Raw genomic sequence first — 23,869 nt, forward strand, 5'->3', positions numbered from 1 at the left:
TGGGAAAATTATTGGAAAAAATCCTGAGGGACAGGATAGATCTTCATTTGGAAAGACATGGTTTAATCAAGGACAGTCAGCATGGATTTGTGAAGGAAACTTGATTGAATTTTTCGAGTAGGTAACCAGGAGGGTCGATGAGGGCAGTGCGTATGATGTAGTGTATATGGATTTTAGCAAAGCTTTTGATACGGTCCCACATGGCAGAAAGTAAAAGCCCATGGGATTCAGGGCAAAGTGGCAAGTTGGATCCAAAATAGCCTCAGAGGCAGGAAGCAAAGGGTAATGGTTGATAGGTGTTTTTGTGACTGGAAGGCTGTATCCAGTGGGGTTCCATATGGCTCAGTGCTGGGTCCCATGATTTTTGTGGTATATATCAATGACTTGGACTTAAATGTTGGGAGTATGATTAAGAAGTTTACAGATGACACTAATATAGATTGTGTGGTTGATAATGAAGAAATCTGCGGACTGCAGGAAGATATCAATGTACTGATCAGGTGGGCAGAACAGTGGCAAATGGAATTCAATCCAGATAAATGTGAGATAATGCATTTGGGGAGGTCTAACAAGGCAAGGGAATACACATTAAATGGTACGACACTGAAAAGTGTAGAAGAACAAAGGGACCTGGGAGTGCAGATCCACAGATCCCTGAAGGTAGCAGGCCAGGTAGATAGGGTGGTTAAGAAGGTATATGGAATACTTGCCTTTATTAGTCGAGGCATGGAATACAAGAGCAAGGAAGTTGTGCTTGAACTGTATAAAACACTGGTTAGGCCGCAGCTGGAGTACTGTGTGCAGTTCTGGTCACCACATTACAGGAAAGATGTAATTGCACTGGAAAGGGTGCAGAGGAGATTTACAAGAATATTGCCTGGACTGGAGAATTTTGGTTATGAGGAAAGATTGGAGATGTTGGGTCTGTTTTCTTTGGAACAGAGGAGGCTGAGGAGAGACCTGATTGAGCTGTATAAAATTATGAGGGGCCTGGATGGAATGGATAGGAAGGACCTGTTTTCCTTGGGAGAGGAGTCAACAACCAGGAGACATAGATTTAAAGTAACTGGGGGGAGGTTTAGAGTGGATTTGAGGGGAAATTTCTTCACCCAGAGGGTGGTGGGGTCTGGAACTCACTGCCTAAAAGGGTGGTAGAGGCAAGAACCCTCACCACATTTAAAAGATATTTGCATGTGCACTTAATGCACCGTAACCTACAGGGCTATGGACCAAGAGCTGGAAAGTGGGATTAGGCTGGGTCACTCTTGGTTGGCCGACGCGGACACGATGGACTGAAATGGTCTCTTTCTGTGTTGTAAATTTCTATGATTCTATGATCCTCTTCCTCTTCCTTCTCAGCTGGTTGCCATATGCCTGGTAGCAAGCGCTGTGCCCTCATGATGGCAAAGTTGTGCAACATGCAGTGGACCACAAAGAATCTCGCGACACGCTCAGCTGAGTACTGCAGGGCTCCTCCAGAGCGGTCCAGGCAGCGGATGCATTGTTTAAGGAGCCCAGTGATCTGCTTGATCAAATTCTGTGTGGCACCATGGCTGCTATTAGATACATGCTTCCCACATGTGCTTGAGTTGCACGCTGGAGTCACGAGCCAGGTGGCCCTTGTCACCCAGGTGCCACCCTCTGGTTTCTCGTGGTGGCAGAAAAGCGGATGGTACAGCGGACTGCCGCAGAATGAAGGCATCATGGCTGCTGTCAGGATTCCTGAGCATTGTCTTGCATGATGCGTTGAGTATTGTCGCAGAAGAACTGGACATTGAGGGAGTGGAATCCCTTCCGACTGAGGTACATCTCAGAGTTGACATGCGGCACCCCTCAAAGCGACGTGTATGCAGTCGATGGCACGCTACCCCATGGGAAAGCCCGCTATCCAGGCGAAGCCCTGTGCTCGCTTCACCTGCTTCTCTCTGACAAGAGAGAATGAAATGTATTCATCTCTCTTTGCATACAGAGCCCCAGGGACCTCTGTTACGCGACGGCGAACGGTGAACTGTGAGATGCTGCAAATATCGCCTGCTCCAGCCTGGAAGGAGCCCGATGCATAAAAGTTCATGGCCGCGCTCACCTTCGAAGCCGCTGGTAATGCCGTACTCGCCCGACCCTGAGGTTGCAGGTCGACCTGCAACAGTGGCAGTGAGTGCCTCCTTAGTGAAGTGGAGATGTCACACGTCCTGTTGCTCGCTGAATGGGAGAAGTGCTCCCCGAAGAACCTGGGTGGGCATGGCGTCCTGCTGACAACCCTTCTCCATTTCCTCCCTCTTCGAGCAACTTGTCCTCCTCTGTGTCGCCTCTGCTCATTCTCTCTGTCATACTGCAGGCCAAGGGGTTATACAAACAACTGCACCATGGTCTGAGCAGAGGCCTTGAACTAACCTGCCACATCACTCCCTGGGGACCTCAGCAACTTCAAGTAGGACACTAAAGCAGGAAACACTTGTGCAAACTCACCGAGAACCAGTAGAAATCAATCAGCAGCTAACCTGAAGGCAGTTGATAAACATACGAACATCAGAAATAGGAGCAGGAGTCAGCCATATGGCCCCTCGAGCCTGCTCCGCCATTCAATAAGATCATGGCTGATCTGATCATAGACTCAGGTCCACTTCCCTGCCCATTCCCCATAACCCCTTATTCCCTTATTGGTTAAGAAACTGTCTATCTCTTTCTTAAATCTACTCAGTGACCCAGCTTCCACAGTGCTCTGAGGCAGCGAATTTCACAGATTCACAACTCTCTGAGAGAAGAAATTCCTCCTCATCTCAGTTTTAAATGGGCGGCCCCTTATTCTAAGATTATGCCCCCTAGTTCTAGTCTCCCCTATTAGTGGAAACATCCTCTCTGCATCCACCTTGTCAAGCTCATAATCTTATACGTTTCGATAAGATCACCTCTCATTATTCTGAATTCCAATGATCCTTTTAAACATCGTTGGTGGAGGACCCTTCCTGCCTCTGAACACGTGTTCAGTTGTGCGTGTTTAAGCGAGAGCGTTAGCTGGAGTGTTGAAGTTGGAAATGGCAGCACTGGCGTCAAATCAGCATTGCACGCTGACTGACGTCACAGTCTGTGTACTCCGCACACATCTTATAGAAACATTTAAAATAATGAAAGGGATAGACAAGATAGAGGCAGAGAGGTTGTTTCCACTGGTCAGGGAGACTAGAACTAGGGTGCACAGCCTCAAAATACGGGGGAGCCAATTTAAAACCGAGTTGAGAAGGAATTTCTTCTCCCAGAGGGTTGTGAATTTGTGGAATTCTCTGCCCAGGGAAGCAGTTGAGGCTAGCTCATTGAATGTATTCAAATCACAGATAGATAGATTTTTAACCAATAAGGGAATTAAGGATTACGGGCGGGTAAGTGGAGCTGAGTCCACAGCCAGATCAGCCATGATCTTGTTGAATGGCGGAGCAGGCTTGAGGGGCTAGATGGCCTACTCCTGTTCCTAATTCTTATGTTCTTATTATGTTCTTATGTACGTCCGGCGCAAGCTCCCAGCGCCCGTGCCAGCGACCTCACCAAGATGGCAGCTGCTGCAGCCCACACCGCAAGTGTGCGCACGAGGCGTGGACGCCAGCTTGGGCACAAAACGGCACCTGTAGCGCCCAGAACAACAGGCGCTACAGAGCCGAATTCCGCAGCCTGTGCGTCATATGTGTTGTGGCATCCATGGGAACATAGGAACAGGAGGAGGCCATTCAGCCCCTCCAGCCTGTTCTGCCATACAATTATATCACGGCTGAACCTATATCTTAACTCCATCCACCCGCCTTAGCCAAGGTTTTCCTGGTGCTGTAGGCCTACCTGTGGACTGCAGTTTCTGTCTCACGCTGTGACCTTAGCTTCTGCCTTCGATCTCTAGGTTAAATAGGTAACTTCTACCGAGCCTCTGGAGCTCATAAAAATAGCTTTCTGGTTCAGGAGGGGCACTCGTCCACAGCTGGAGTTAACACACACGCTGGGCAGTATGTACGGGGTCTCACTCTGTGTCGTACCTGACCTGAGAATGTTTGGAGAGTCAGCAGAGCTTTCACCCTAACTCGTACCTGAGTTGAGAGTGCTGGATGGGGTAGAGGGATATGTTCTGTGCTATATCTGACCTAGGGGCCAATGCAGGAGGAAAGCAATCTTCCACTGTTCGCCGCTAAAGTGAAGAGCACAAAAGTTGACAATAGACTATATAAAATAAAAAGTTTGACTGATCGATAAATTGTGAACCTCAAAAGAAACACTTGCATTTATATAGCGCCTTTCATGACCATCAGACGTCTCAAAGCATTGTACAGCCAAATGAAGTACTTTTGAAGTGTAGTCAGTGTTGTAATGTAGGAAACACGGCAGCCAATTTGCGCACAGCAAGATCCCACAAACAGTAATTTGATAATGACCAGATAGTCTGTTTTTTTTTTAGTGATGTTGATAGAGGGATAAATATTGGCAGGACAACAGGGATAACTCCCCGGCTCTTCTTCAAAATAGTGCCATGGGATCTTTTACGTCCACCTGAGAGCGCAGACAGGACATCAGTTTAACGTCTCATCCGAAAGACGGCACCTCCGACAGTGCAGCATTCCCTCAGCACTGCACTGAGAGTGTCAACCTAGATTTTTTTTGTGCTCAAGTCCCTGGAGTGGGATTTGAACCCACAACCTGCTGACTCAGAGACAAGGGTGCTACCCACTGAGTCACAGCTGACACCTATGATCTTACGGGGCTCACATTAACAGAATGATGAAAAGATCAATAACCGCAAAGAGATGACACAGTACTCTATTAAAGTTTATTTTAATTCTGATATTTATTATAAAATCTGCAAGTGCTCAGAACAGATAAACACCAACACACAAAGCCATTGGACAGCATGCACTGCACCATCACGAGTTCCAACCGTCAGTGTAATCAGGTGACTAAAAGCAGACTAAAGACACAGAGGTACAGTTACGAAGATGAGTGATGAGACAATTGGCTACAAGTAGAATGTGATGAGATGATCAGCAGCTCAAAGTCTGTTATTTAAGGGACACTGTTATGTTAGGGAGAGGGACACACACACACAGAATGAGACTAATGAGGTGACTGGAAGTGAAAGGGCTTTGGACGGTGTCCCTTCTTTATCATTAGCTATTAAGGTCTCGGCAACTGTGCTCCTCGATTCTTTATGAAAACACTGGTGTGAAAGTTTAGGGGAGAGGGGAATTGCACCCAGAATCTTCTGACAAATCGATAGCTCCTCATTTTGCAGTCTGTAGGGAGGGGTGAAAAAAAAATTATTAGAACACAGCACCATGTAGATGGGCACCCTTCATGTTGCAACATATTGGAGTGTGAACCTACAGAAAGTCTGAAACGCTCATGATGACCGTTCTCAATGATCATTCCTCGGCAGCTCAGCACATAGACAACAAACAATGGCTTTACTGAATAAGTCTGCCCATGACATGGGACCGCACGTCCATAATCTTCAGGGTCTCAGTAAACCATTGTTTGTATGTGGTTTAAAACCATGTTCTCCAGTGATACGCCGTAAGGACACTCACTGACGACAGAGATATTACCAGCACTACCACACAAAAGTGCAATGATAAAGTTATTCTTATGCTCTCGCTGTGCCTGTGTTTAGAATCCAGGTGCCTGCACCCTTCAATGTTGCATCCGAGGTGACAATTTAGTGGCTGAAACGTGTTGTAATGATAAACCCACGGGGCAGAGATAGCAAAACAGAAAAGGAAATGGAGAACTGTAGAGGAACCTTGGGGGGGAAAGGAAAAGCTGGATTGGAGTCAAACAATGAAAAATTATTCCAACATCAATTGAGACTTGCAACTGAAACTTGAAAGGCAAGAGTTCATGATAAGGTCAAAGATAAAATTAACAGATGGTGGAAAGAAAGAGAGGTTATGATAGAAATTATATAACAGAAAACTAAACAAAGGATTAAAAGATAATTTTCCAGAGATGCATTTGAAAATTTCTCCATTTCTATAATTGGATGAAGAATTCATAAAGGCAACAATAAGAAACGCTGTATCGCTATTAAACTCTTATTTTACATTTTTAATCTTCTTTCCATTCTACCTTAATATTATTTCATCCACTTAAAAATGTTTCCTCGATTCAGGTAGGAATAAAGCTTGAACCAAGCTAAAGGACAACCAAAGCCTAGTGGCGATGTCCGACCATCAACTGAGAGATCCAATCTCTACAGGGAACAGGAATGGGCAATGGTCCCGTGAGCCACATCTACAATCAGCTGATCACAAAACAGCATCGATGTGGGGAAATAGGCCAGTCGACTGGCGGCTAACTGACAGCCAAGCCCAGTGGACAATCTCAAGGAGCTTCTGCTCACGATTGGCCCAATAAGGACAGTCCAGGAGTGTGTTCTCCTTCACTGGGGAGGTGTGACCATCACTCTCCAGCTAGCAGGGCACCACTCAGGAAACTATATTCTCTGCTGTGCTATTATGCAGATTACCCTTTACGTGAACGAATGGTTGGAAAGTTGGGCTTCATCATGGGAGCATTGTTGCATGAAGGTTGCATCATGCTGTCTAGAAAGTCAATAGGCAATATCAATTTACCTTCTACAGTGTCCCATCATTATTTTATTTCAAATTAGGGCTGTGTGCACATCAACTCCTGCAATGCCCTTACAGCAAACAACAGATTGGTGATTAGTCTGAGAAGTGTAGTGCCTTTTGGGCTTTGACAAAGTTGAGTAACTGTTCTAGTCTCATCTCGTGGATTATGTCATTGCCTAAAGCTTCTAATAAGCTATTACCTTGTAACACCCGTCTTCAGCCTTGATACCTCAACATGCAAAATCTCCCATTGCTACATAGATAATTGACAGCAGTAATACAAATCTATCAATGAGCTAAGAAAGGAAATGGTTCACAAGTCAAAGAAGGAAAGGCTAGGCTGCAAAGAATAAAGAGTTGGATTATGGAGGCACTGAAAGAATAATGGAATGTTTAGGGACTGAAAACGGGATGGGAAGAAAAGGGTGATTTAAAGTCTTCTTCGTAAATCACACTCTACCTCTTCAGTGGCCTCTGTAGCTTCCACCAGTGGCTCCTCTATGGTCCGTTCTCCCTCAGCCACCTGTTCAGCAGGAAGTTCTCTACCAAACTCATCCTAGCAAAACAGCGTCAGAGAAGTTATTGTCAGCCCCTCTTGCAGGGAAAGTACCTTAGCATGCTCTCACCTGGGGATGTCCCAATATGATTGGATCCTCAAAGCTATGCACATTATAAAGCCATAGAAAGACCAGCAAGGTCAAGACTTCTAACCTCATAACAATATCCTGTAGGAGCAACACATGAATCACATTTAACATTAAATCAGACAGTACATGTTTCACTGGCTTTACAATAGATACGGGTTCGTGAGAGTGGGATGTATCAGTGTCGGTGTATATCTGGAGAGGGACTGGGTGGTACAAGCGGTTTGTAGGTTGCTTTTTCGCCCCTGGCACTGGGGTTGAATCGGTTTCAAAGCATCTTCTATTTGCTGGGTGTCAGATCCTATCCACATTATTCCTTCAACAAAAACCATCAAAAATCAATGAACAGGTCAACCATCACATTGGTGTGTGTGGGACCTTGCCATATGAAAAGTGGCTGCCACAATTGCTACAAGCAATGGCACTTCAAAATAACATATTGAGTGTGAGTCTCTTTGGGGCGGGCTAAGAGATGTTATAAAACACTGTATAAGCACAAGTTCTCTCTTCGCTCTTTAAATAAAATGGGGTTGTGTATTCTTAACCCATCCCCTCCAGGGCATGAACTCACAATCTCACCAAGGGAGGCCACGGAGAGATGTGCCTTTTGTCACAATGGGGGTTGATCTTCTCTGGTTGGAGTTAAGCAAGATTGCCACACAGAATAGAATTTGACGTGGCACTGGTTTGAGTGGGAAAGTGGTCCATTCCCTAACATTAATATCTCTCGGCCTGATTTTCACAAAAAGCTACCAAATAATATGACATTAGGAAACAATGATTGGCTCCCAGGGAGCGCTCTACTGGGTTCTGCCAGAATTCTTTACAAAGTGGCACCTGTTAGGCCCATTATGTCTGTATCGGCTCTTTGCTAGAACATTCCAAATTGAATCCCAGTTCGTGTCTCTCCCTACCCCTGTGTGTTCCGCTGCTTCAAATATTTATCCAATTTGCTCAATGTTCTCTGCCTCAACCACTCCTTGTGGCAAAGTGCTCTAACTCTTTGTGTAAATACATTTCTTTTAACCTTCCTCCTCACTCTTAGTGACAACATGAAGTTGATGATACCCTGTCATTGTTTCCCCAACCAGAGAAATCGTCCCCCCCCCGGTCAGTATCAAAATACTTCATAATTGTTAAAACAAAACTATTTAATCTCCACTTAGCCTACACTGCTTGTGGAAATGGTCCCAGTATAAGAACATACGAAATAGGAACAGGCGTAGGCCATACAGCCCCTCCAGCCTGCTCCGCCATTCAATAAGATCATGGCTGATCATCGACCTCAACTCCACTTTCCTGCCCGATCTCCATATCCCTTGATCCCTCAGTGCCCAAAAATCTATCAATCTCAATCCTGAATATACTCAATGACTGAGCAACTGCAGCCTGCTGGGGTAGAGAATTCCAAAAGATTCACAACCCTCTGAGTGAGAAATTCCTCCTTATCTCAGTCCTAAATAGCAGACCCTTTATCCTGAGATGATGCGCCCTGGTTCGAGACTCCCCATCCAGGGAAAACAGCCTCTCAAATCTCTCCTCGTGACTATAGTTTCCAATCCCTTGCGTCATCCAGGTGGCTCCACGCCGTATGCTGTCTATGATGTGAATGCCCTTTTTCTATAATGGGGGATCGATAAGTGCACGTGGCACTCTAACCGTCGCCCAATCATTGCCTTGTTCAAATGTAGCACTATTTCTAAAACCCCTGTTGGTCATTTCGTGGCTGAATGAACCTCCACACATTGGCCCTGAATTTGCTGGGAACACATCGAGTTTCATGCGCCTGCCGTTATTAGTGCACAAAACACCCAGCAATTTGTGGCACGGGAGAGATATGGCGTGAGTTGCGAATCGCCACAAATTGCTCGACCGTTAGCCACGCAAAAACGGGAGATCACCATCAACCTCGCCGTGAGTTTCAGGAAATTGCTGGATCTGCACCGTGAATACGAATTGTACTCGCTACAGAAAGTTAGGGCTGGCATTTAATGATGTAAGGACCCATTTAGTGACAAGATTTATGTTCCTACAATAACCTCTCCGGCCCAGAAAGGAAACAATTGAAAGCGTGGAGTCTCATTCCTACAGGTACTAAATTGTTTCCAGAGGTTTTTAACATTTACATTTTTTTTCTCATTTTTCATTTCTTTCTCTTAATTCAATCTTTCTTTCTCTCTTTTTTTCTCTTTCTGTATCTAATTTGATCCCAATTCACGCTATGTCCTTCTCTGTCATTCCTCTGTCTCTTTCTCTATCCTTAAATCTCATTGGTTAAGGAGATAGACCGTTGGTCCCATCATTGACCGAGGTCCCAGATGCCCCGTTACCCTCGCTGCCCCGTTATCAGCTCGCACTCCCAGCAACTCGCGGCGCAAAAATAAATGGAGCTGAAAAACCCAACTGACCCGCTCACCGCAAGATGCCCTGCTCCCGAAAATTCTGGGCCAATGTCGCAAAACAAAAAGAAAATCAGCTCCGAATTTAAGCTCAAAGGGGAGAGCACATTTCACTCACAGCTTCTCAGTCTGACTTCACTGAGGTAATGTTTGAGTAAAAGGCGCTATATAAGTGCAAGTTTTTCTTTCTTTTTAAATGTGCCCATTTCAGGTGGGCTCCTGTGAAGCTCCTTGGGATGTGTTTGTAATATAGAGCTCCACCTAGTGGACTACTGAAGTAATGCAACTGCTGGTGTAAATACAATAAAAGCATCAGGTGACCTGACAAGTTCCTGTGTAATGGAGCCATCTTGTAAGTGTGTGTTTGTGATGTCCTAAGAAGATATCACAGCTTGGCTATGATATAGGCGCTATATAAATGCAAGTTGTTGTTGCAGTTAAGGTGGTACCCCTCCCTTCTTACTGGCCAGGTGCCTCAGCCAGTTAAGCCTCAGACTTGAGGACAGAAGCTCCTGGGTTCAAATCCTGGTAGGATTGCGCATCCTTGCATCCTTAAAGAAAGACTTGAATTTATATCGTGCCTTTCATGACCTCAGGATGTCCCAAAGCGCTTTACAGCCAATGAAGTACTTTTGAAGTGTAGTCACTGTTGTAATTGAAACATGGCAGCTAATTCACACACAGCAAGCTCCCACAATCAGTAATGACCAGCTAATCTCGTTTGAAGAATAAATATTGTCCAGGATCTCCTGCTCTGCTTCGAATAGTGTCATGGGATCTTTTACCTGCACTTGAGAGGGTCTCGGTTTAATATTTCACTGCAAGGTGACACCTCTGACAGTTCAGCGCTCCCTCAGCACTGCACTGGGAGTGTCAGCCTAGATTTTTGTGCTCAAGTCCCTGGAGTGGGACTTGAACCCACAACCTTCTGACTCAGAGGCGAGAGTATGCAACCCACTGAGTCACAGCTGACACCCAACAGAGTATCATTTCTTAGGATGTTGGGAGGAAACAGAGGACTGGTGGCTGGACATATTATCACATAATAGGACAGCTGGTTACCTTTGGGCTTGTGTTGGATGGCATTTGATCGGCAGAGGCATGAAACGAATAACCCAATTGTGGAGACCGGAGCCTTACTGCCCGACTGGCCATATTATTGCAGCATCTCCTGCAGTGGACAGAAGCCTTCCCCACCACTCTGGCCCACAATTCCAGCGATGGGGGTTTATCACACTAGTACTGCGCGTGCCCTGGTTGCAACGGTATCACACAAGCCGCCTTCAGTACCGTGCGTGACATTTTGGGATTGAGGGACCGCAGAGAATTCACAACCCAGCCCAGAGTAGTTGCACCTAGCTCCGGCTCGGCTACATGTGACCAGGCTGGGTCTCGGCTATTTTAAGAACTGAGTTCGTCAGTTGTTCTTCCGGTCAGATTAACTCGTTCAGACTGCAGGCAGCACGCAGCAGATTCCACTTCCCAGCCAGCCACCAGGCTGCTCCCTAAAAACCTTCCCATATCAGGTCTGATTTCAGCAAGAACACAGAAGGGGTTAACGTGCGGAGGGGAGAGGCAGGCAGTGCACTCCTCTCACATGACTTCCGTATCTGCATTGCAGTACACTTTTCCAAATGCCAATCCACAGAAGGGGAGCATGCTAAATAATGCAGAGCATGCGAGCGCTGTCAAGGACAAGTGGAGGGGATGCAGCAGTCTGGACAAGCTGGGAATAGTCCTGGGGTAGGGCGAGGAGAATGCACACTCAACTGATGGACAATCACTGGCGGAATTAAACAGCACCAATCCACCACTTCTCCCTCCTCCCCGCACAACACACACACAAAGCAAGGAAGCATCTGTACTTAACAAATAGTCCTTACATTTACATATTCCCCAACCCTAAAATGAAATGTGTTACTTTGCCAGTGAACCGCTTAATGCATCAGTAAATGCTGCCGGTGTCGGTGGGCCTGGGCCCAGGATACGGTCGGGTTGTAGCCGGATGTCTTGGGATGGTGGGCAAACAAAGGGCAGTCAAGGAATCTAGAACAAAGGGGCAGAGTTTCAGAATAAGGGGCCGCCCATTTAGAACTGAGATGAGGAGGAATTTCTTCTCTCAGAGGGTCGTAAATCTGTGGAATTTTCTGCCCCAGAGAGCAATGGAGGCTGGGTCATTGAAAATATTTAAGGCAGAGCTAGACAGATTTTTGAATGATAAGGGAGTCAAGGGTTATGGGGAGCGGGCAGGGAAGTGGAGCTGAGGCCAAGGTCAGATCAGCCATGATATTATTGAATGGCAGAGCAGGCTTGAGGGGCCAATGGCCTACTCCTGCTCCTATTTCTTATGTTCTTATGTTCTTATGTTGCCGGCCAGTATGCAGTACACAGGGGGGGTGCATTGCACAATAATTAGATGGATCCTACGGCTGTTTTAAGCAGGGACTTTTCAGCAAGGCAATGAGCACGCCGGTCTCCACGATTGGGTTATTTGATTCATGCCCCTGGCGATCAAATGCCATCCAACACAAACGCAAAGGTAACCAGCTCTCTTGAAGCACATTTCCATAGCTAGAAGTTGCTCTCAAGTTAACCTTTGTGTCTGGACCTTCACAGTGAATGGCAGCAGGCTATTCACCACAGAGGCATCAAAGCCGAGCCCAATCTTGTCCTTGCCCGGCATTTTCTAACAGTGGGTCATTGGACAGCAGGAGTGGGAACCCGGCCTGATTCTTCCCCACTGTAATGTGTTTGCTCCATGGGTTCTTTGCTTAAGAATTCATAGCAACACATTGCTATTTAGAACTAGTTGGTTTATTAGCAAAAGGTTTAACAATCACACTACACATTACCAGTTCATCCACCAGACTCACAGCCACCTGCCTCATTGTGGATCCCCCAAACCCAACTGGCTGGGGTTTTATTGAGTCTTGTAAACATCACATGACTGACTAGGCCACTCCCAACTCAACAGCTTTACAAACCTGTGAGCATATCACAGGAGCATACATTACACCCACTCTAGCCCAGAAGGGTTGAATGGCCTACCCCTGTTCCTATGTTCCAATTCTAACAATCCAACTGCCTCCCCAACACAGATAACTCAGTATAAACCAGCGGGCAAAGTCTGGCACTCCCTAGTCTCGGCGTTCAGGCGATGTGCCTGCCAACCTATTTTTCAATGGAAGTCAGGTTTAGCAATGTGTGGGTGAATTGTCCGCCATGTTGCTGTACATCCTGCACCACTCAGTGACCAGGGCAAGTGAGCTTGGCATCAGCACTTACAGGAACTCCACCTCACTGCATGAGAAACTGGAGCTACCGACCTTTGCCAACCCCAGAACTGGGCAGGAGTACGGTGGAAATATGGAGAGATTGCAATCATGGTGTCAGCCCGAAGATTTATTTTATTTATTAAAGTTTATCAAAAAGGATAATAGCCCTAATAATTAATATCCCCATATTTCAATAAGGAGAAATAAAGGGAACAAAATTGACTTTTATATTTTATAAAAAAGATTTTGATGTTTGCTTCTCTGTTCAATATTTCACTCCACCAACAGATTGTCTGGTGTGAATCCAGGTAGATGACAACTCGAGTAGAAAATTTGACAAAAGACTATTGGATGAATTAACTGATCCGGTGGGGTGGGGGTTTGTGCTTGAAGAGGCCATTAGTTGGAGAATCAGCACTCCAGTGTGGGGAGTCTATCCCTGAGCCACACTCGCTCGGAATACTGGGAGTCTTCCCCTGGGATCAGGGAATCTCCTCTGGTCTTGAGCCAAATTTGTGGATTTAGTAAATCAGCTGAAAGACCAACCAAAGGTAACAAATGGCACTGTCACAGAATTATACAGCACAAAGGAGTGCCATTGGGCCCATGCCGCCTCTGCCAGCTGAGTACCATCTCCCTTCCTTTTCCCCGTACCCGCTTTCAATTTTTTTTTAATTTGTATTTTTAACCACTGCACTTTTAAAAGATACAATGGATTCTGCTCCTTCGCTGTTTCTGGTCAGGCATAACATGTGCTAACAGGTCTCTGTGTAAAAAAAATGCCCCAATCACTTCTTTCATTCTTTGGGTGCTGATCTTGTCACTGACTCACTGACCAATTTACTTACTTGAATCCCTCTATCAGTTCTCCTCTTAACCTTCTCTGCTCTCGAGAAAAGAGATCTAGTTTCTCCAGTCTCGCCTCATAACTAAAGTCTCTCATCTTTGTTATTGCCTTGGTGACTGTCTATTGTACCCTCTCCAAGCAACATGAGTTCCCTTCCTGACTTGGTAGTGCAGAGGAATTAAATACATTTACTCTCTGCTTAGAAAGACCTTGGGGATGAAAAGCAGTGATACAGAATCTGTAGCCTGTTTTATGCCCCCACCCTAGTTTCTTTTCCATTGACTTCAATCGGGCGGGGTGTAAAGGGGCCAGCCGATTCACGATCACCCAAGGCCAATTTAACTTCCCATGGGTTGTCCCTGATCATTTACAGCTTGGTTGAGGTGTGGAGGCCTCAGAGAGCAGCGTGGAGGCATACTACTTCAGGAAGCAGCACGAGCTGGTTCAGGAGGGCGATGGCAGTGAAGAGGGACGTCATCAAGGTCCAGGTCGGTGATTGGAGCGTGAACAGATACAGCAGGAGCGGCGAGGTTGGGGCGAAGGAGCAGCCAGAGATTGCAGAGGGACGTGATTGGGACCCAGGGGAGGCGTGAGTTCGGGGCCAGAGGAGGCGAGGACCCAGGGACAGCACGGGCCAGCCCACACTGCGATATGTGTGCACACTAGACCTGTGCTGCAGAGCTGGTCTCCAGTCGTCTTGGATAACCCTTGCCACTGGACCAAGACCTAGCTCTGTCAAGCCCGTGTGGTGGCTGGTGTGCAACGGCCACCACACATTAAAAAAACCCACGCACAGGCATCTTCCACCCTTCAGGATGTAGTTCGAGATCTGAAATATTAGGTCCTTCATTGAAACACCTGTGAGCTCACTTTTTTGGTGTGGAAGCAAGTCACCCTCAATACGAGGGACTGCCTATGATGATGACAGCTTGGTTGAGATGATAGGCAGAGTACATTGCTCTGATGATATACTGTCAGAGACCCCGCGCAATCCCACCATCACACTCCTGCTCTCCACACTGCTGAACCTTTCAGCCCGCCCAGCCGAGACTCCCACCTCCCATCTTCGTGAGCCCAAGCACAGTTTTGTGCTGCAGCTCTTTGACCGCTGGAAACGACATTGAGATAGTTCACCAGCAGCAAGAGCAAGGAGACTTTCATGGCAACTCGCTGGGTTAGATTTAAGGGCTGGTGCCACAGGGCTTTGTTTAGCAAGACCATGCACAGTACAAAATCAGCAGCAAACATGATGGCTTGTCATTTTTTCCCCCATTTTAATAAGGAGGAAAATTCTTCCGCTCCTCTTTCTCCACCTATAGCCAACTGGAAGCTGCGATACAATGGCCCACTCACAATGCCCGTCCCTCCGAGGCCTCTGCTCCCACAGCAGCCTGACTGAGAGGGAATTCAGCGAGTTTGCCGCCGAATATTGGTGCTTCGGCCCACTGTGCCACTGCTTGTGCATTTGGGTATGGCTGTGTGAGCGGCTGTGTTACAGGACACCTAATCCAGAGAACCTGTGTTCAAATCTCACCATGGCAGCTTGAGAATTAGAAATATTTCTGGAAATAAAAAGGTGGTGGCGGTAAAAAGTGACTGTGAAGCTGTCGGATTAACAACCAAACTGCTTCAGTAACGTCCTTCAGGGAAGGTATACCTGCCGTCCTTACCTAATCTGGCCTCTAGGTGACTCCAATCCCAACGTGGTTGGCCCTTAACTGCCCTTTGAAGTGGCCGAGCAAGCCCCCTCAGTTCTAACAACACTACTAGCAGGTCTAACCACCCGTGTCCCAGGGTAACTAGGGAAGGACAACAAGTGTCAGCCTTGCCAGTGATGCCCGCATCCTGAGAATGAACGTTTTACAAAGACTCATGAGACTGCTATTAATGAAAGAATACATGAAGCAGGGTCCAACTGGCAGATCTAAAGCATGCCCAGGAGACGGAGCCGAGACACTTTCAGAACTATTCCCAACACACACAATGCTGGTCCTCACCAATTTCACCACCCCGCTGGCTATGGCCACGTTTTCTGCTTCTTCCACTGTCTTGTTGGCCACTGTGTTGACTCCGGAGACCATCGCTCCTCCAACCATGTTGGCCTGCTCCTTGGTCTTCTCAGCCACTGCCAAGCAAACGAGAAACAAACCCTTAGTAACACAGTCCAGGGTCCCGAGGGAAATTGCTGTGCCAGCCAACGCCACTTGTTAAGGAGCAGTCTGTTACCTGTGTTCACACTTTGCACCACTCCTTCCTTCGTTTTGGTGCCTGTTTGGGAAACAAAGAAGTAGAAGTTACAATGGTGCTGTTTCAGAAACTGTGGAGAGAGAGACCCGTCTTGAAATGCTCTTATATTATTTCAATTAGCTCCCCGTGCCTTTTGATGGGGTGGAACAGTTGGTCTAGAGATGCTCATAGTCTATAACCAAAGAGTGGCACTTGGATGAGGTACTGGAGGACCAGCCACTATTCAACTATGAAGGGCTTCGCATCGAAACCCAATCCTGTGTTCACCTGGCATCCACCTACACTTTGTCAAACGGAGGTGCACCTCTACAACAATCAAGAGAGGAAATGGTTTGATTTTCTCCTCTGTAACCCAGGCACCAAATTGCTGACAGCACAGATCTCGGGTCAAACCTGGAATTCTATCGGTCTGAGTGTCTCGGTACCAGACTTGCTGGTGCTTTTATTCAGAGGTGCTAAGGCGCAGTGTCATTATTCCACCCCTAGAGGGGGATCTGGGCAAGTCACACTATACACAATGAATCAATGTATTGAATCCAGGGCACGTTACATATGGGACACTCCCCTAGTTGCTACCAGCTAGAAACCCTTTTCACTATGCTCTGGTATGGTGGTTCAATATCATCATCATCATCATAGGCAGTCCCTCGGAATTGAGGAAGATTTGCTTCCACTCTTAAAATGAGTCCTTAGGTAGCTGAACAGTCCAATACGAGAGCCACAGACTGTCACAGGTGGGACAGATAGGCGTTGAGGGAAGGGGTGGGTGGGATTGATTTGCCGCACGCTCTTTCTGCTGGCTGTGCTTGATTTCGGCATGCTTTCGGCGATGAGACTCGAGGTGCTCAGCGCCCTCCCCGGATGCACTTCCTCCACTTAGGGCGGACTGGTCTTTGGCCAGGGACTTCCAGGTGGTTCAATAATAACATTCATTGCTCCTGTTTCCACTGCCCAGTTTACTTTAATTTCCTTGGGTGGCACAATTCTGAAGAACCTTGGAACACTAGCACTCAATTCTTGTTCTGAGTTACGCCCCACAGCTTGGCTGGCACATGGCGATACTTATTTAATCCTCAGCTGTGGCAAGTTCCAGCCTCCTGCGAGGGGCACCAATGAAGACACCAGCCCATCCCTGCTTTAACAGAGCATACGCGTTAGGTCCTCAACGTGGCCCTGATTTAAACTCTTCTGGCTTTTGGTTGGCTAAAGAGCTGACATTGGGAACCAATTTTTAGCCAATGGAAGCTCTTCTTTTTAATGACTCCCCCCTCCAAAATGGATGCGAGAAGCCAGCAGAGGGGAAGAAGACAGAGGTCAGTAAAAGAGCTTTAAGTACTTTAATAGGATGTAATGAAGAGCGATGAGTTTGGATTAGTGAGGGTGCAAGAGTAAAATGGAAGATTGGGAAATGGGCAGGGCAGAACTAAAGGATTTCAAATTATTTTGAAGCATTTTTTTTAAGTTTAGGGTATTAAATATTGAAAGTATTTTTTACATTTTAGCAGCTTTATTACTGTAATGTTAGTGTTTGATAGTCTCACACAGTGTGAGCTGTAAGCTGACTACTGGCCCAGAGGACACAGATTATTCTCTGGAGCCGCCAGGAATCTAAGGGTTCAAATTGCAATTCAGCCAAGGAATGCTGGATATAAATGTCATTAAGCTCCATCAGTGACTAGTCTGGGACCAAATAACTCAGCACAGACTAAGGCCTGGATTTGAGACCGTCCTGGTCTGTGTGGCTCAGTCCCACGCCCCGTGCTTGGTGCCTTTACCTATTGATTCATTCAGGGAGCCAGCTGTAGTTTTATCCCCCTGCCTATCCTGAACGCACTGCCTCGGGCTGAATGGGGTTCCATGGGTTGCGAGCAGCCCTCTGGTCCCTCGTTCAAGTGGCCATTCTTCTGCGTAAGCCTACACGATGAGTGCTGGAAGTCAACTCCAGCACTGTGGGTATTGTAATGTGTGCACTGGTGAGGATGCTCACAGCTTTTTAGAGCTGTTGCATTAGGAGTGGCTTAGCCAGTCACATGATGTTCACAAGACTCAATAAAACCCCAGCCAGTTGGGTTCAGCAGATCCACGATGAGGTATGCAGTTGTGAGCCTGGTGGATGAAATGGCAATGTGTAGTGTGATTGTTAAACCTGTGCTAATAAACCAACTAGTTCTTAATAGCCTTACAACATCGTGAGCCACCCCGACCTGCGAGAGGACACCACTGCATGTCGGGAGGATAAAAGAGCGAGCGCGGGCCCTATAACATCGTGGGCATGCCACTACAGCTTCCAGTGCGAGTCATCCCAAGTGATTTCGAGGTGGGCGACTGGGTGACATCATCAATGCCCAGGTCGCTGGTTCGAGCGTGGGCTGGAACATCGGCGGGGCCCAGGCACAGCGGAGGAGCAGGAAGGTCGGGGCAGATGAGTGGCAAGAGATCATGGCGGAGGTGTGGCAAATGATTGAGGTGGAGGAGCGGTGAGAGATCCTGGCTGAGATGTGGGATGCAAAGGGTAATGGCTGATGAATGTTTTTGTGACTGGAAAGATGTTTCCAGTCGGGTTCTGCAGGGCTCAGTACTGGGTCCCTTGCTTTTTGTGGTATACATCAATGATCTAGATTTGAATAGAGGGACTATGATGACACTAATATTGGCTGTGTGGTTGATAATGAAGAGGAACGTCATGGGCTGCAGGAGGATATCAATCTACTGGTCAGGTGGGCAGACAGTGGCAAATGGAATTTAATTCAGAGAAATGTGAGGTAATGCACTTGGGGAGGGCTAATAAGGAAAGGGTATATGCATTAATCAGTAGGCCACTTAGAAGTTTAGATGAACAACGGGACCTTGGAGTGCTTGTCCACGGATCCCTAAAAATAGCAGGCCTGGTGGCTAAGGTGGTTAAGAAGGCATACAGAATGCTTGCCTTTATTGGCCGAGGCATAGAATATAAGAGCAGGGAGGTTATGCTTAAATTGTATTATACTCTGGTTAGGCCACAGCTGGAGTACTGCGTGCAGTTCTGGTCACCGTATTAAAGGAAGGACGTGATTGCACTAGAGAGGGTGCAGAGGAGATTTACTAGGATGCTGCCTGGAATGGAGAATTTTAGCTATGAGGACAGATTGGATAGGCTGGGTTTGTTCTCATTGGAACAGAGGAGGTTGAGAGGAGACCTCATTGAGGTTTATAAAATATTGAGAGGCTTGGACATAGTGGATAGTAAGGGTCTATTTCCCTTGGTGGAGGGATCAATTATGAGGGGGCATAGTGTTAAGGTGGTTGGTGAAAGGTTTAGAGGGGATTTGAGGGGAAGCTTCTTCACGCAGAGGGTTGTGGGGGTCTGGAACTCGCTGCCTGGAAGGGTGGTGGATGCAGAAACCCTCACCACATTTAAAACGTGCTTGGATGGGCACTTAAAGTGTTGTGACCTGCAGGGTTACGGACCTAGAGCTGAGTGAGTAAGTGAGATTAGACTGGATAACCTCTTGTTGGCCGGTGCAGATACAGTGGTAAGTACTGCAGGGAATTGAATATGCCAGGGTGATCTCCTGGACTAGTTTTGATCGCCTGGATGAGTCGGAGAGGAATTTTCCCAGATTTTTTCCCCCAATTAGCCTGGGTTTTTATCTGTTTTTTTGCCTCTCCCAGAAGATCGCATGGCTCCGGTTGGGGTGGAATGTAGAATGTTTTGGTGCAGTGGGTGTCGCAGTTGTGTGGGGCGGACTGGTTGGACCGGATGCTCTTTGCCTTTCCGCCATTGTTCATTGTTCATAGGTTTATATGTAACCTTCAGGGCTGCTGACTGAGGGCCGTGTGGCTCTTTGTTGGCCGGCGCGGACACGACGGGCCGAAATGGCTTCCTTCTGCACAGTAAATTTCTATGTTTCTATGTTTCTATGTGACAAGAGATGAGTGGTGAGAGAGCGTGGCGGAGGCATGGCAATAAAGGGTACGGGACCCAGAAGAGCAGAGGGCCCAGGGGCAGCACGGGCCAGCCCACACTGCAATATGTGTGCATACTAGGTCCATGCAGCAGAGCAAGTCTCCAGTTGTCCTTTGGATAAAGGCCTAGCTCTGGCTGGTGTGCAATGGTCACCACACGTTTAAAAAAATTCACGCAAAGGCATCTTCCACCCCTGGAGTTCAGGATTGGAATATCGGGTCCTTCATTGAAACATCTGTGAACTCATGTGGAAGCAAGTCATCCTCGTTCGAGGGACCGCCTATGATGATGATGATGATGTTGCTATGAATTCTTAAGCAAAGAACCCACGAAGCAAATACATTACAGGTATCACAGCCAAGTCTGATCGTCTCCTCGCCTGCAGTCTACGCACAAGCCCTTTGCAGCATGGGTCACTGGATAGTGATCTGGAGCAGGAACCCTGGCTGATAGTTCCCCCTCCCTAACCAACCGGCATTGATGCCAGTTACAGGGCTCCCACCGTTGCCTTGGCTGAACTAGGCACAGACTAGAGATTGAACTGGGAGTTTCTTGAGGTCCCAGTCCACCAACACCTCGATTCTAAAATTCTCGATTCAAGCCTTTCCATGGCCTCGCCTCTTCCTATCTGTGTAACCTCCTCCAGTCCCACACCCCTCCCAGAGCTCCGTGCTCCTCCCATTCTGCATAGTGGGCAGATTTCCTTTGATAGACAGGATGATGTTCTGCGTGTTTGCAGTAATCGGATTGTTTGATCTTGGTGCCAGGTTCTGCCCAGGGTTCCGCCGTTTCTGAGAGTCTGCAGTAACTCTCCTTGTTGCAAGGGATTTTTGGAGTTAATATTGTACAGCCTCCTTTGGTGGAGTTTTGATGGTGGATCCACTACTGAACACACCCCCTCCCCCCACTCTCTGCAATATATAGCTCCCCCTAGTGGACTACAGTGGTACTACAACTGCCGATGTAAATACAACAAAAGGATCATGTGGTCACATGATGACGGGTTCCTGTAGAGCCATCTTGTGTGTGTGTTTGTGATGTCGTTAAGAATATATCACACTCCCCATTCACTGGTAGAAACAGCCATTGCTTTCTGCTCCTCATTCACTGACAGCTCCCCCATCCGCCCTCCCGTCATTGGCTCTCTTTCCGAGTCAGGAGGGCGAGTCTGGGACCCGCTTCTACATCATTGCCAAAGGCTGGCTCTGAGGTACGGGAGAGAGGCATGGGGCCACTCCCTCTCCGCGGGGAAGCACCTGTTTCCTCCGACCTCCCCTGCACCTCCTGTAGTAGCGTGGCTGAGAAAAGGAGCTCCTGTGTGCAGGCCCAGAGTGCGACCAGGTTAACAAACCCGGGTCCTACCGCAGTGCGTTGCTTCACTAGCGCTCTGTTTCACCAGGCTGATACCGGCAGTGCTCCCTTTAACCACAACCCTGTCATGAATGAACATCCTAACTGTAGATTTATGAATATTTCGGCTTCCAGCAATGAATAAACTTCAGAATCTTCCTGGTCTCGGATTAGTGGCACCGCCGGGACTCTGCAGATTAAGATTCCCGACCCCATTTATGTTAAATTGTGCAGAGCAGCTCAGCTGCCCCCCTCATTACTAAATATTCAAGCCCACCCGCCTGTTCCTCCCATCGTATTTGGTCCCTCTGCGTAACGAGATGTACCGCTGTCTGGAGCTCTTTGATTCTGTGCAATGAAATAGAAAAACAAATCATCTTCTCCACGGTAACTCCAACCCTTTGCTCAGTTCCTCCCACGAGCAGTTCTTTCAGCTCTGCCTCCAGCTTAATCTGATTCCACGGAGCAACTGAAATCATTTCAGTGATTTCAAGGGGGTTAACGCCCGAGATGTTTAATCAGCAGGCACTTTCACTCCATCTGTCCACTTGTGTGACTTCTGGCCCCGAGATGGGTTTTTATTGCTGTACTGTCTTTACCGTCACAGGATTCACTTCTGCACCGCAGCTCCTCCCTAACTCTTACCCCCCACCCCCCAACCCCCCCAGCACGGACACTGCACCATTTCTGACTTTAGAACTAGGCAGAAGAGCAGGGACACCAGAAATCAGAACAGGGTCAAAGAAAGAGACTTTGGACCATTTAATTCAAATGAGCACAATCTAATGGAGCTTGTCCCGAGGGTGATGATGATGTGAGGGTGATGATGATGGGAGGGTGACGGTGGGAGGGTGACGATGATGTGAGGGTGATGATGATGTGAGGGTGACGGTGAAGGACAGCACCCATGTGATGTCTGAGTCCGGTCAGACTGCAGGGACAGGCTGCAGGGTGTGGATACAGGCTGACGGGGGAATAAGGTCTGACACTCTCAGGGAGAAAAAAACCACACATTTCATATTCTGCAAAACATATCAGAGGGAGGGGATAAAAGCCCTTTCCTTTATTGCAATGGGTCTACTATCAGTGTTGAGAAATCTTGACCAAAGCCGACACTAAAATGAATCCAAATGCAGGTGAAACCCCGCACCCTATGACCAGTTCGCTTTAGCATCGGTGGGACTGAGCGGTCCCAAAGTAATGCAGTAACTGTCCATAAATGTTTTTTAACTGTACTTCAGGACAGATACAACCCCATTCAACCTGTTCTCGCCTCCTGCCCTTCAGAACAAAATCCCTGCCCTGCTTAAGAACCAAAAATCAACAACAGAAAATAAGCGGCTGGTTTCTCGGTAACATTTGCCGGGTTTAAGTTGCAGGGTTTCAGTTGTTGTTTCCTTACCTACGTACATAACCCCTTCTTTCGTCTTCTCTGCAGCATCTTGCACACCTTGCTTGGTTTTTTCCGCTGCGGCCACCACTCCCTCCTTGGCAAATGAAAAACCTTTCTTCAGAACGTCCATAGTGTCAAGATTGAACTGCGAGGTGTGTGAGCCCTTTCTGAGTATGAGGTGAAGTACACCCTTCACCTCTCTCTGCGATGCTGCAGCTCCTCAGCACCAGCTCCAGTGGCTTTTATTTTTTTGCACTCGTCTCTTTGGCCAGTCTCTCTCTCTCTCTGCACTGAATGATGTAGTCTCAGCCTCGCCAGCCCTATTTATGATGTACCTCGCCACTGATGCGCGCAGTGCCTATGAATATCCGCAGCTGCAATATTAATGACATTGATCCGGGGAGGTGGACCGGTGGACATGGTCTTTTCCTGGATAGGTTCCAGGGACTCGAGAGCATTGGTTGAGAATCACTGCAGCCCAAAGCTGCAAAGGCATTGTTGGCATGCTTTTCAAATACTGCGGAGTGCCACAGTTAGAGCCCCGGTCATTTCATCAACCGGCACTGTGGGCTTTAATAACATCTGCCTGCATGTGACAACACACTTAACATCTGGTGCTCGCTTCCCGATGTGAGTTACTTGCTGAAAGATTACAAGTTACACTGCAATATGAATTCTGCATTCTGTGCTAAAACAATATGGACTCCATGACTCAGCTGCAGAGAGGAGTTGGCTGTTTGAGGTGTTTAAGAAGTATCATTAATATTTGCACTCCTACAGCAAGCAATTTATTAAAGTAAAAAGAAAACATACATTTTTAATTTTGCCACTGTAGCTAATTCTTGCTCAGACACGGGATCAGGAATCGACTTGTTCCCTGGCTAGAGTGGCAGGACCACACCCCTTGCCAGTGTCGCCCTGGTTGTTGGGAGCTGTGACAATGACACACGAGGCAAGTCTGACCCTGACCGTTCCCCATGGAAAGTTTGCACCCACACAGCCCTCCCAGGCCCACCGACAGGCTCCGGACCCCCAACACCTCGCTGTGACTCCCTGTCCAGCAACTCGCCAACACCTTGCTGGATAACTCTGCCTCCTTGGCAAACATGTGGCACATGGACAGATGTGACAGGCTGCCTGTCAGGTCCGTCGCTCTAGACGATCACCAG

At 47.5% G+C, this 23,869-nt stretch overlaps 1 protein-coding gene across 1 annotated transcript; it reads right to left on the reverse strand.

Annotated features, from left to right (window-relative positions):
• Window positions 1–4,813: 4,813 nt before the first annotated feature.
• On the reverse strand, window positions 4,814–22,830 carry sncga (synuclein, gamma a). Its single transcript, XM_070865418.1, has 5 exons — window positions 22,710–22,830; window positions 15,991–16,032; window positions 15,762–15,889; window positions 7,060–7,155; window positions 4,814–5,261 (listed from the first exon to the last, which is right to left on the reverse strand). The coding sequence occupies exons 1-5, from the start codon at window positions 22,828–22,830 to the stop codon at window positions 5,250–5,252; spliced, it is 399 nt and encodes a 132-aa protein (XP_070721519.1). The 3' UTR covers window positions 4,814–5,249.
• Window positions 22,831–23,869: the final 1,039 nt, after the last annotated feature.

The sequence above is a fragment of the Pristiophorus japonicus genome, chromosome 22 (assembly GCF_044704955.1).
Source record: "Pristiophorus japonicus isolate sPriJap1 chromosome 22, sPriJap1.hap1, whole genome shotgun sequence".
Taxonomy (NCBI): domain Eukaryota; kingdom Metazoa; phylum Chordata; class Chondrichthyes; family Pristiophoridae; genus Pristiophorus; species Pristiophorus japonicus.

Bases quoted from the DNA above. Each gene is read 5' to 3' on its own strand.
- sncga (XM_070865418.1), bottom strand. From the start codon at position 22,830: ATGGACGTTCTGAAGAAAGGTTTTTCATTTGCCAAGGAGGGAGTGGTG. The intron at 15,890-15,990 runs GTAACAGACTGC...TTTGCTTGGCAG, and splicing joins GGTGCAAAGTGTGAACACAG to TGGCTGAGAAGACCAAGGAG. The intron at 7,156-15,761 runs GTGAGGACCAGC...CTGTTTTGCTAG, and splicing joins CCAGCGGGGTGGTGAAATTG to GATGAGTTTGGTAGAGAACT.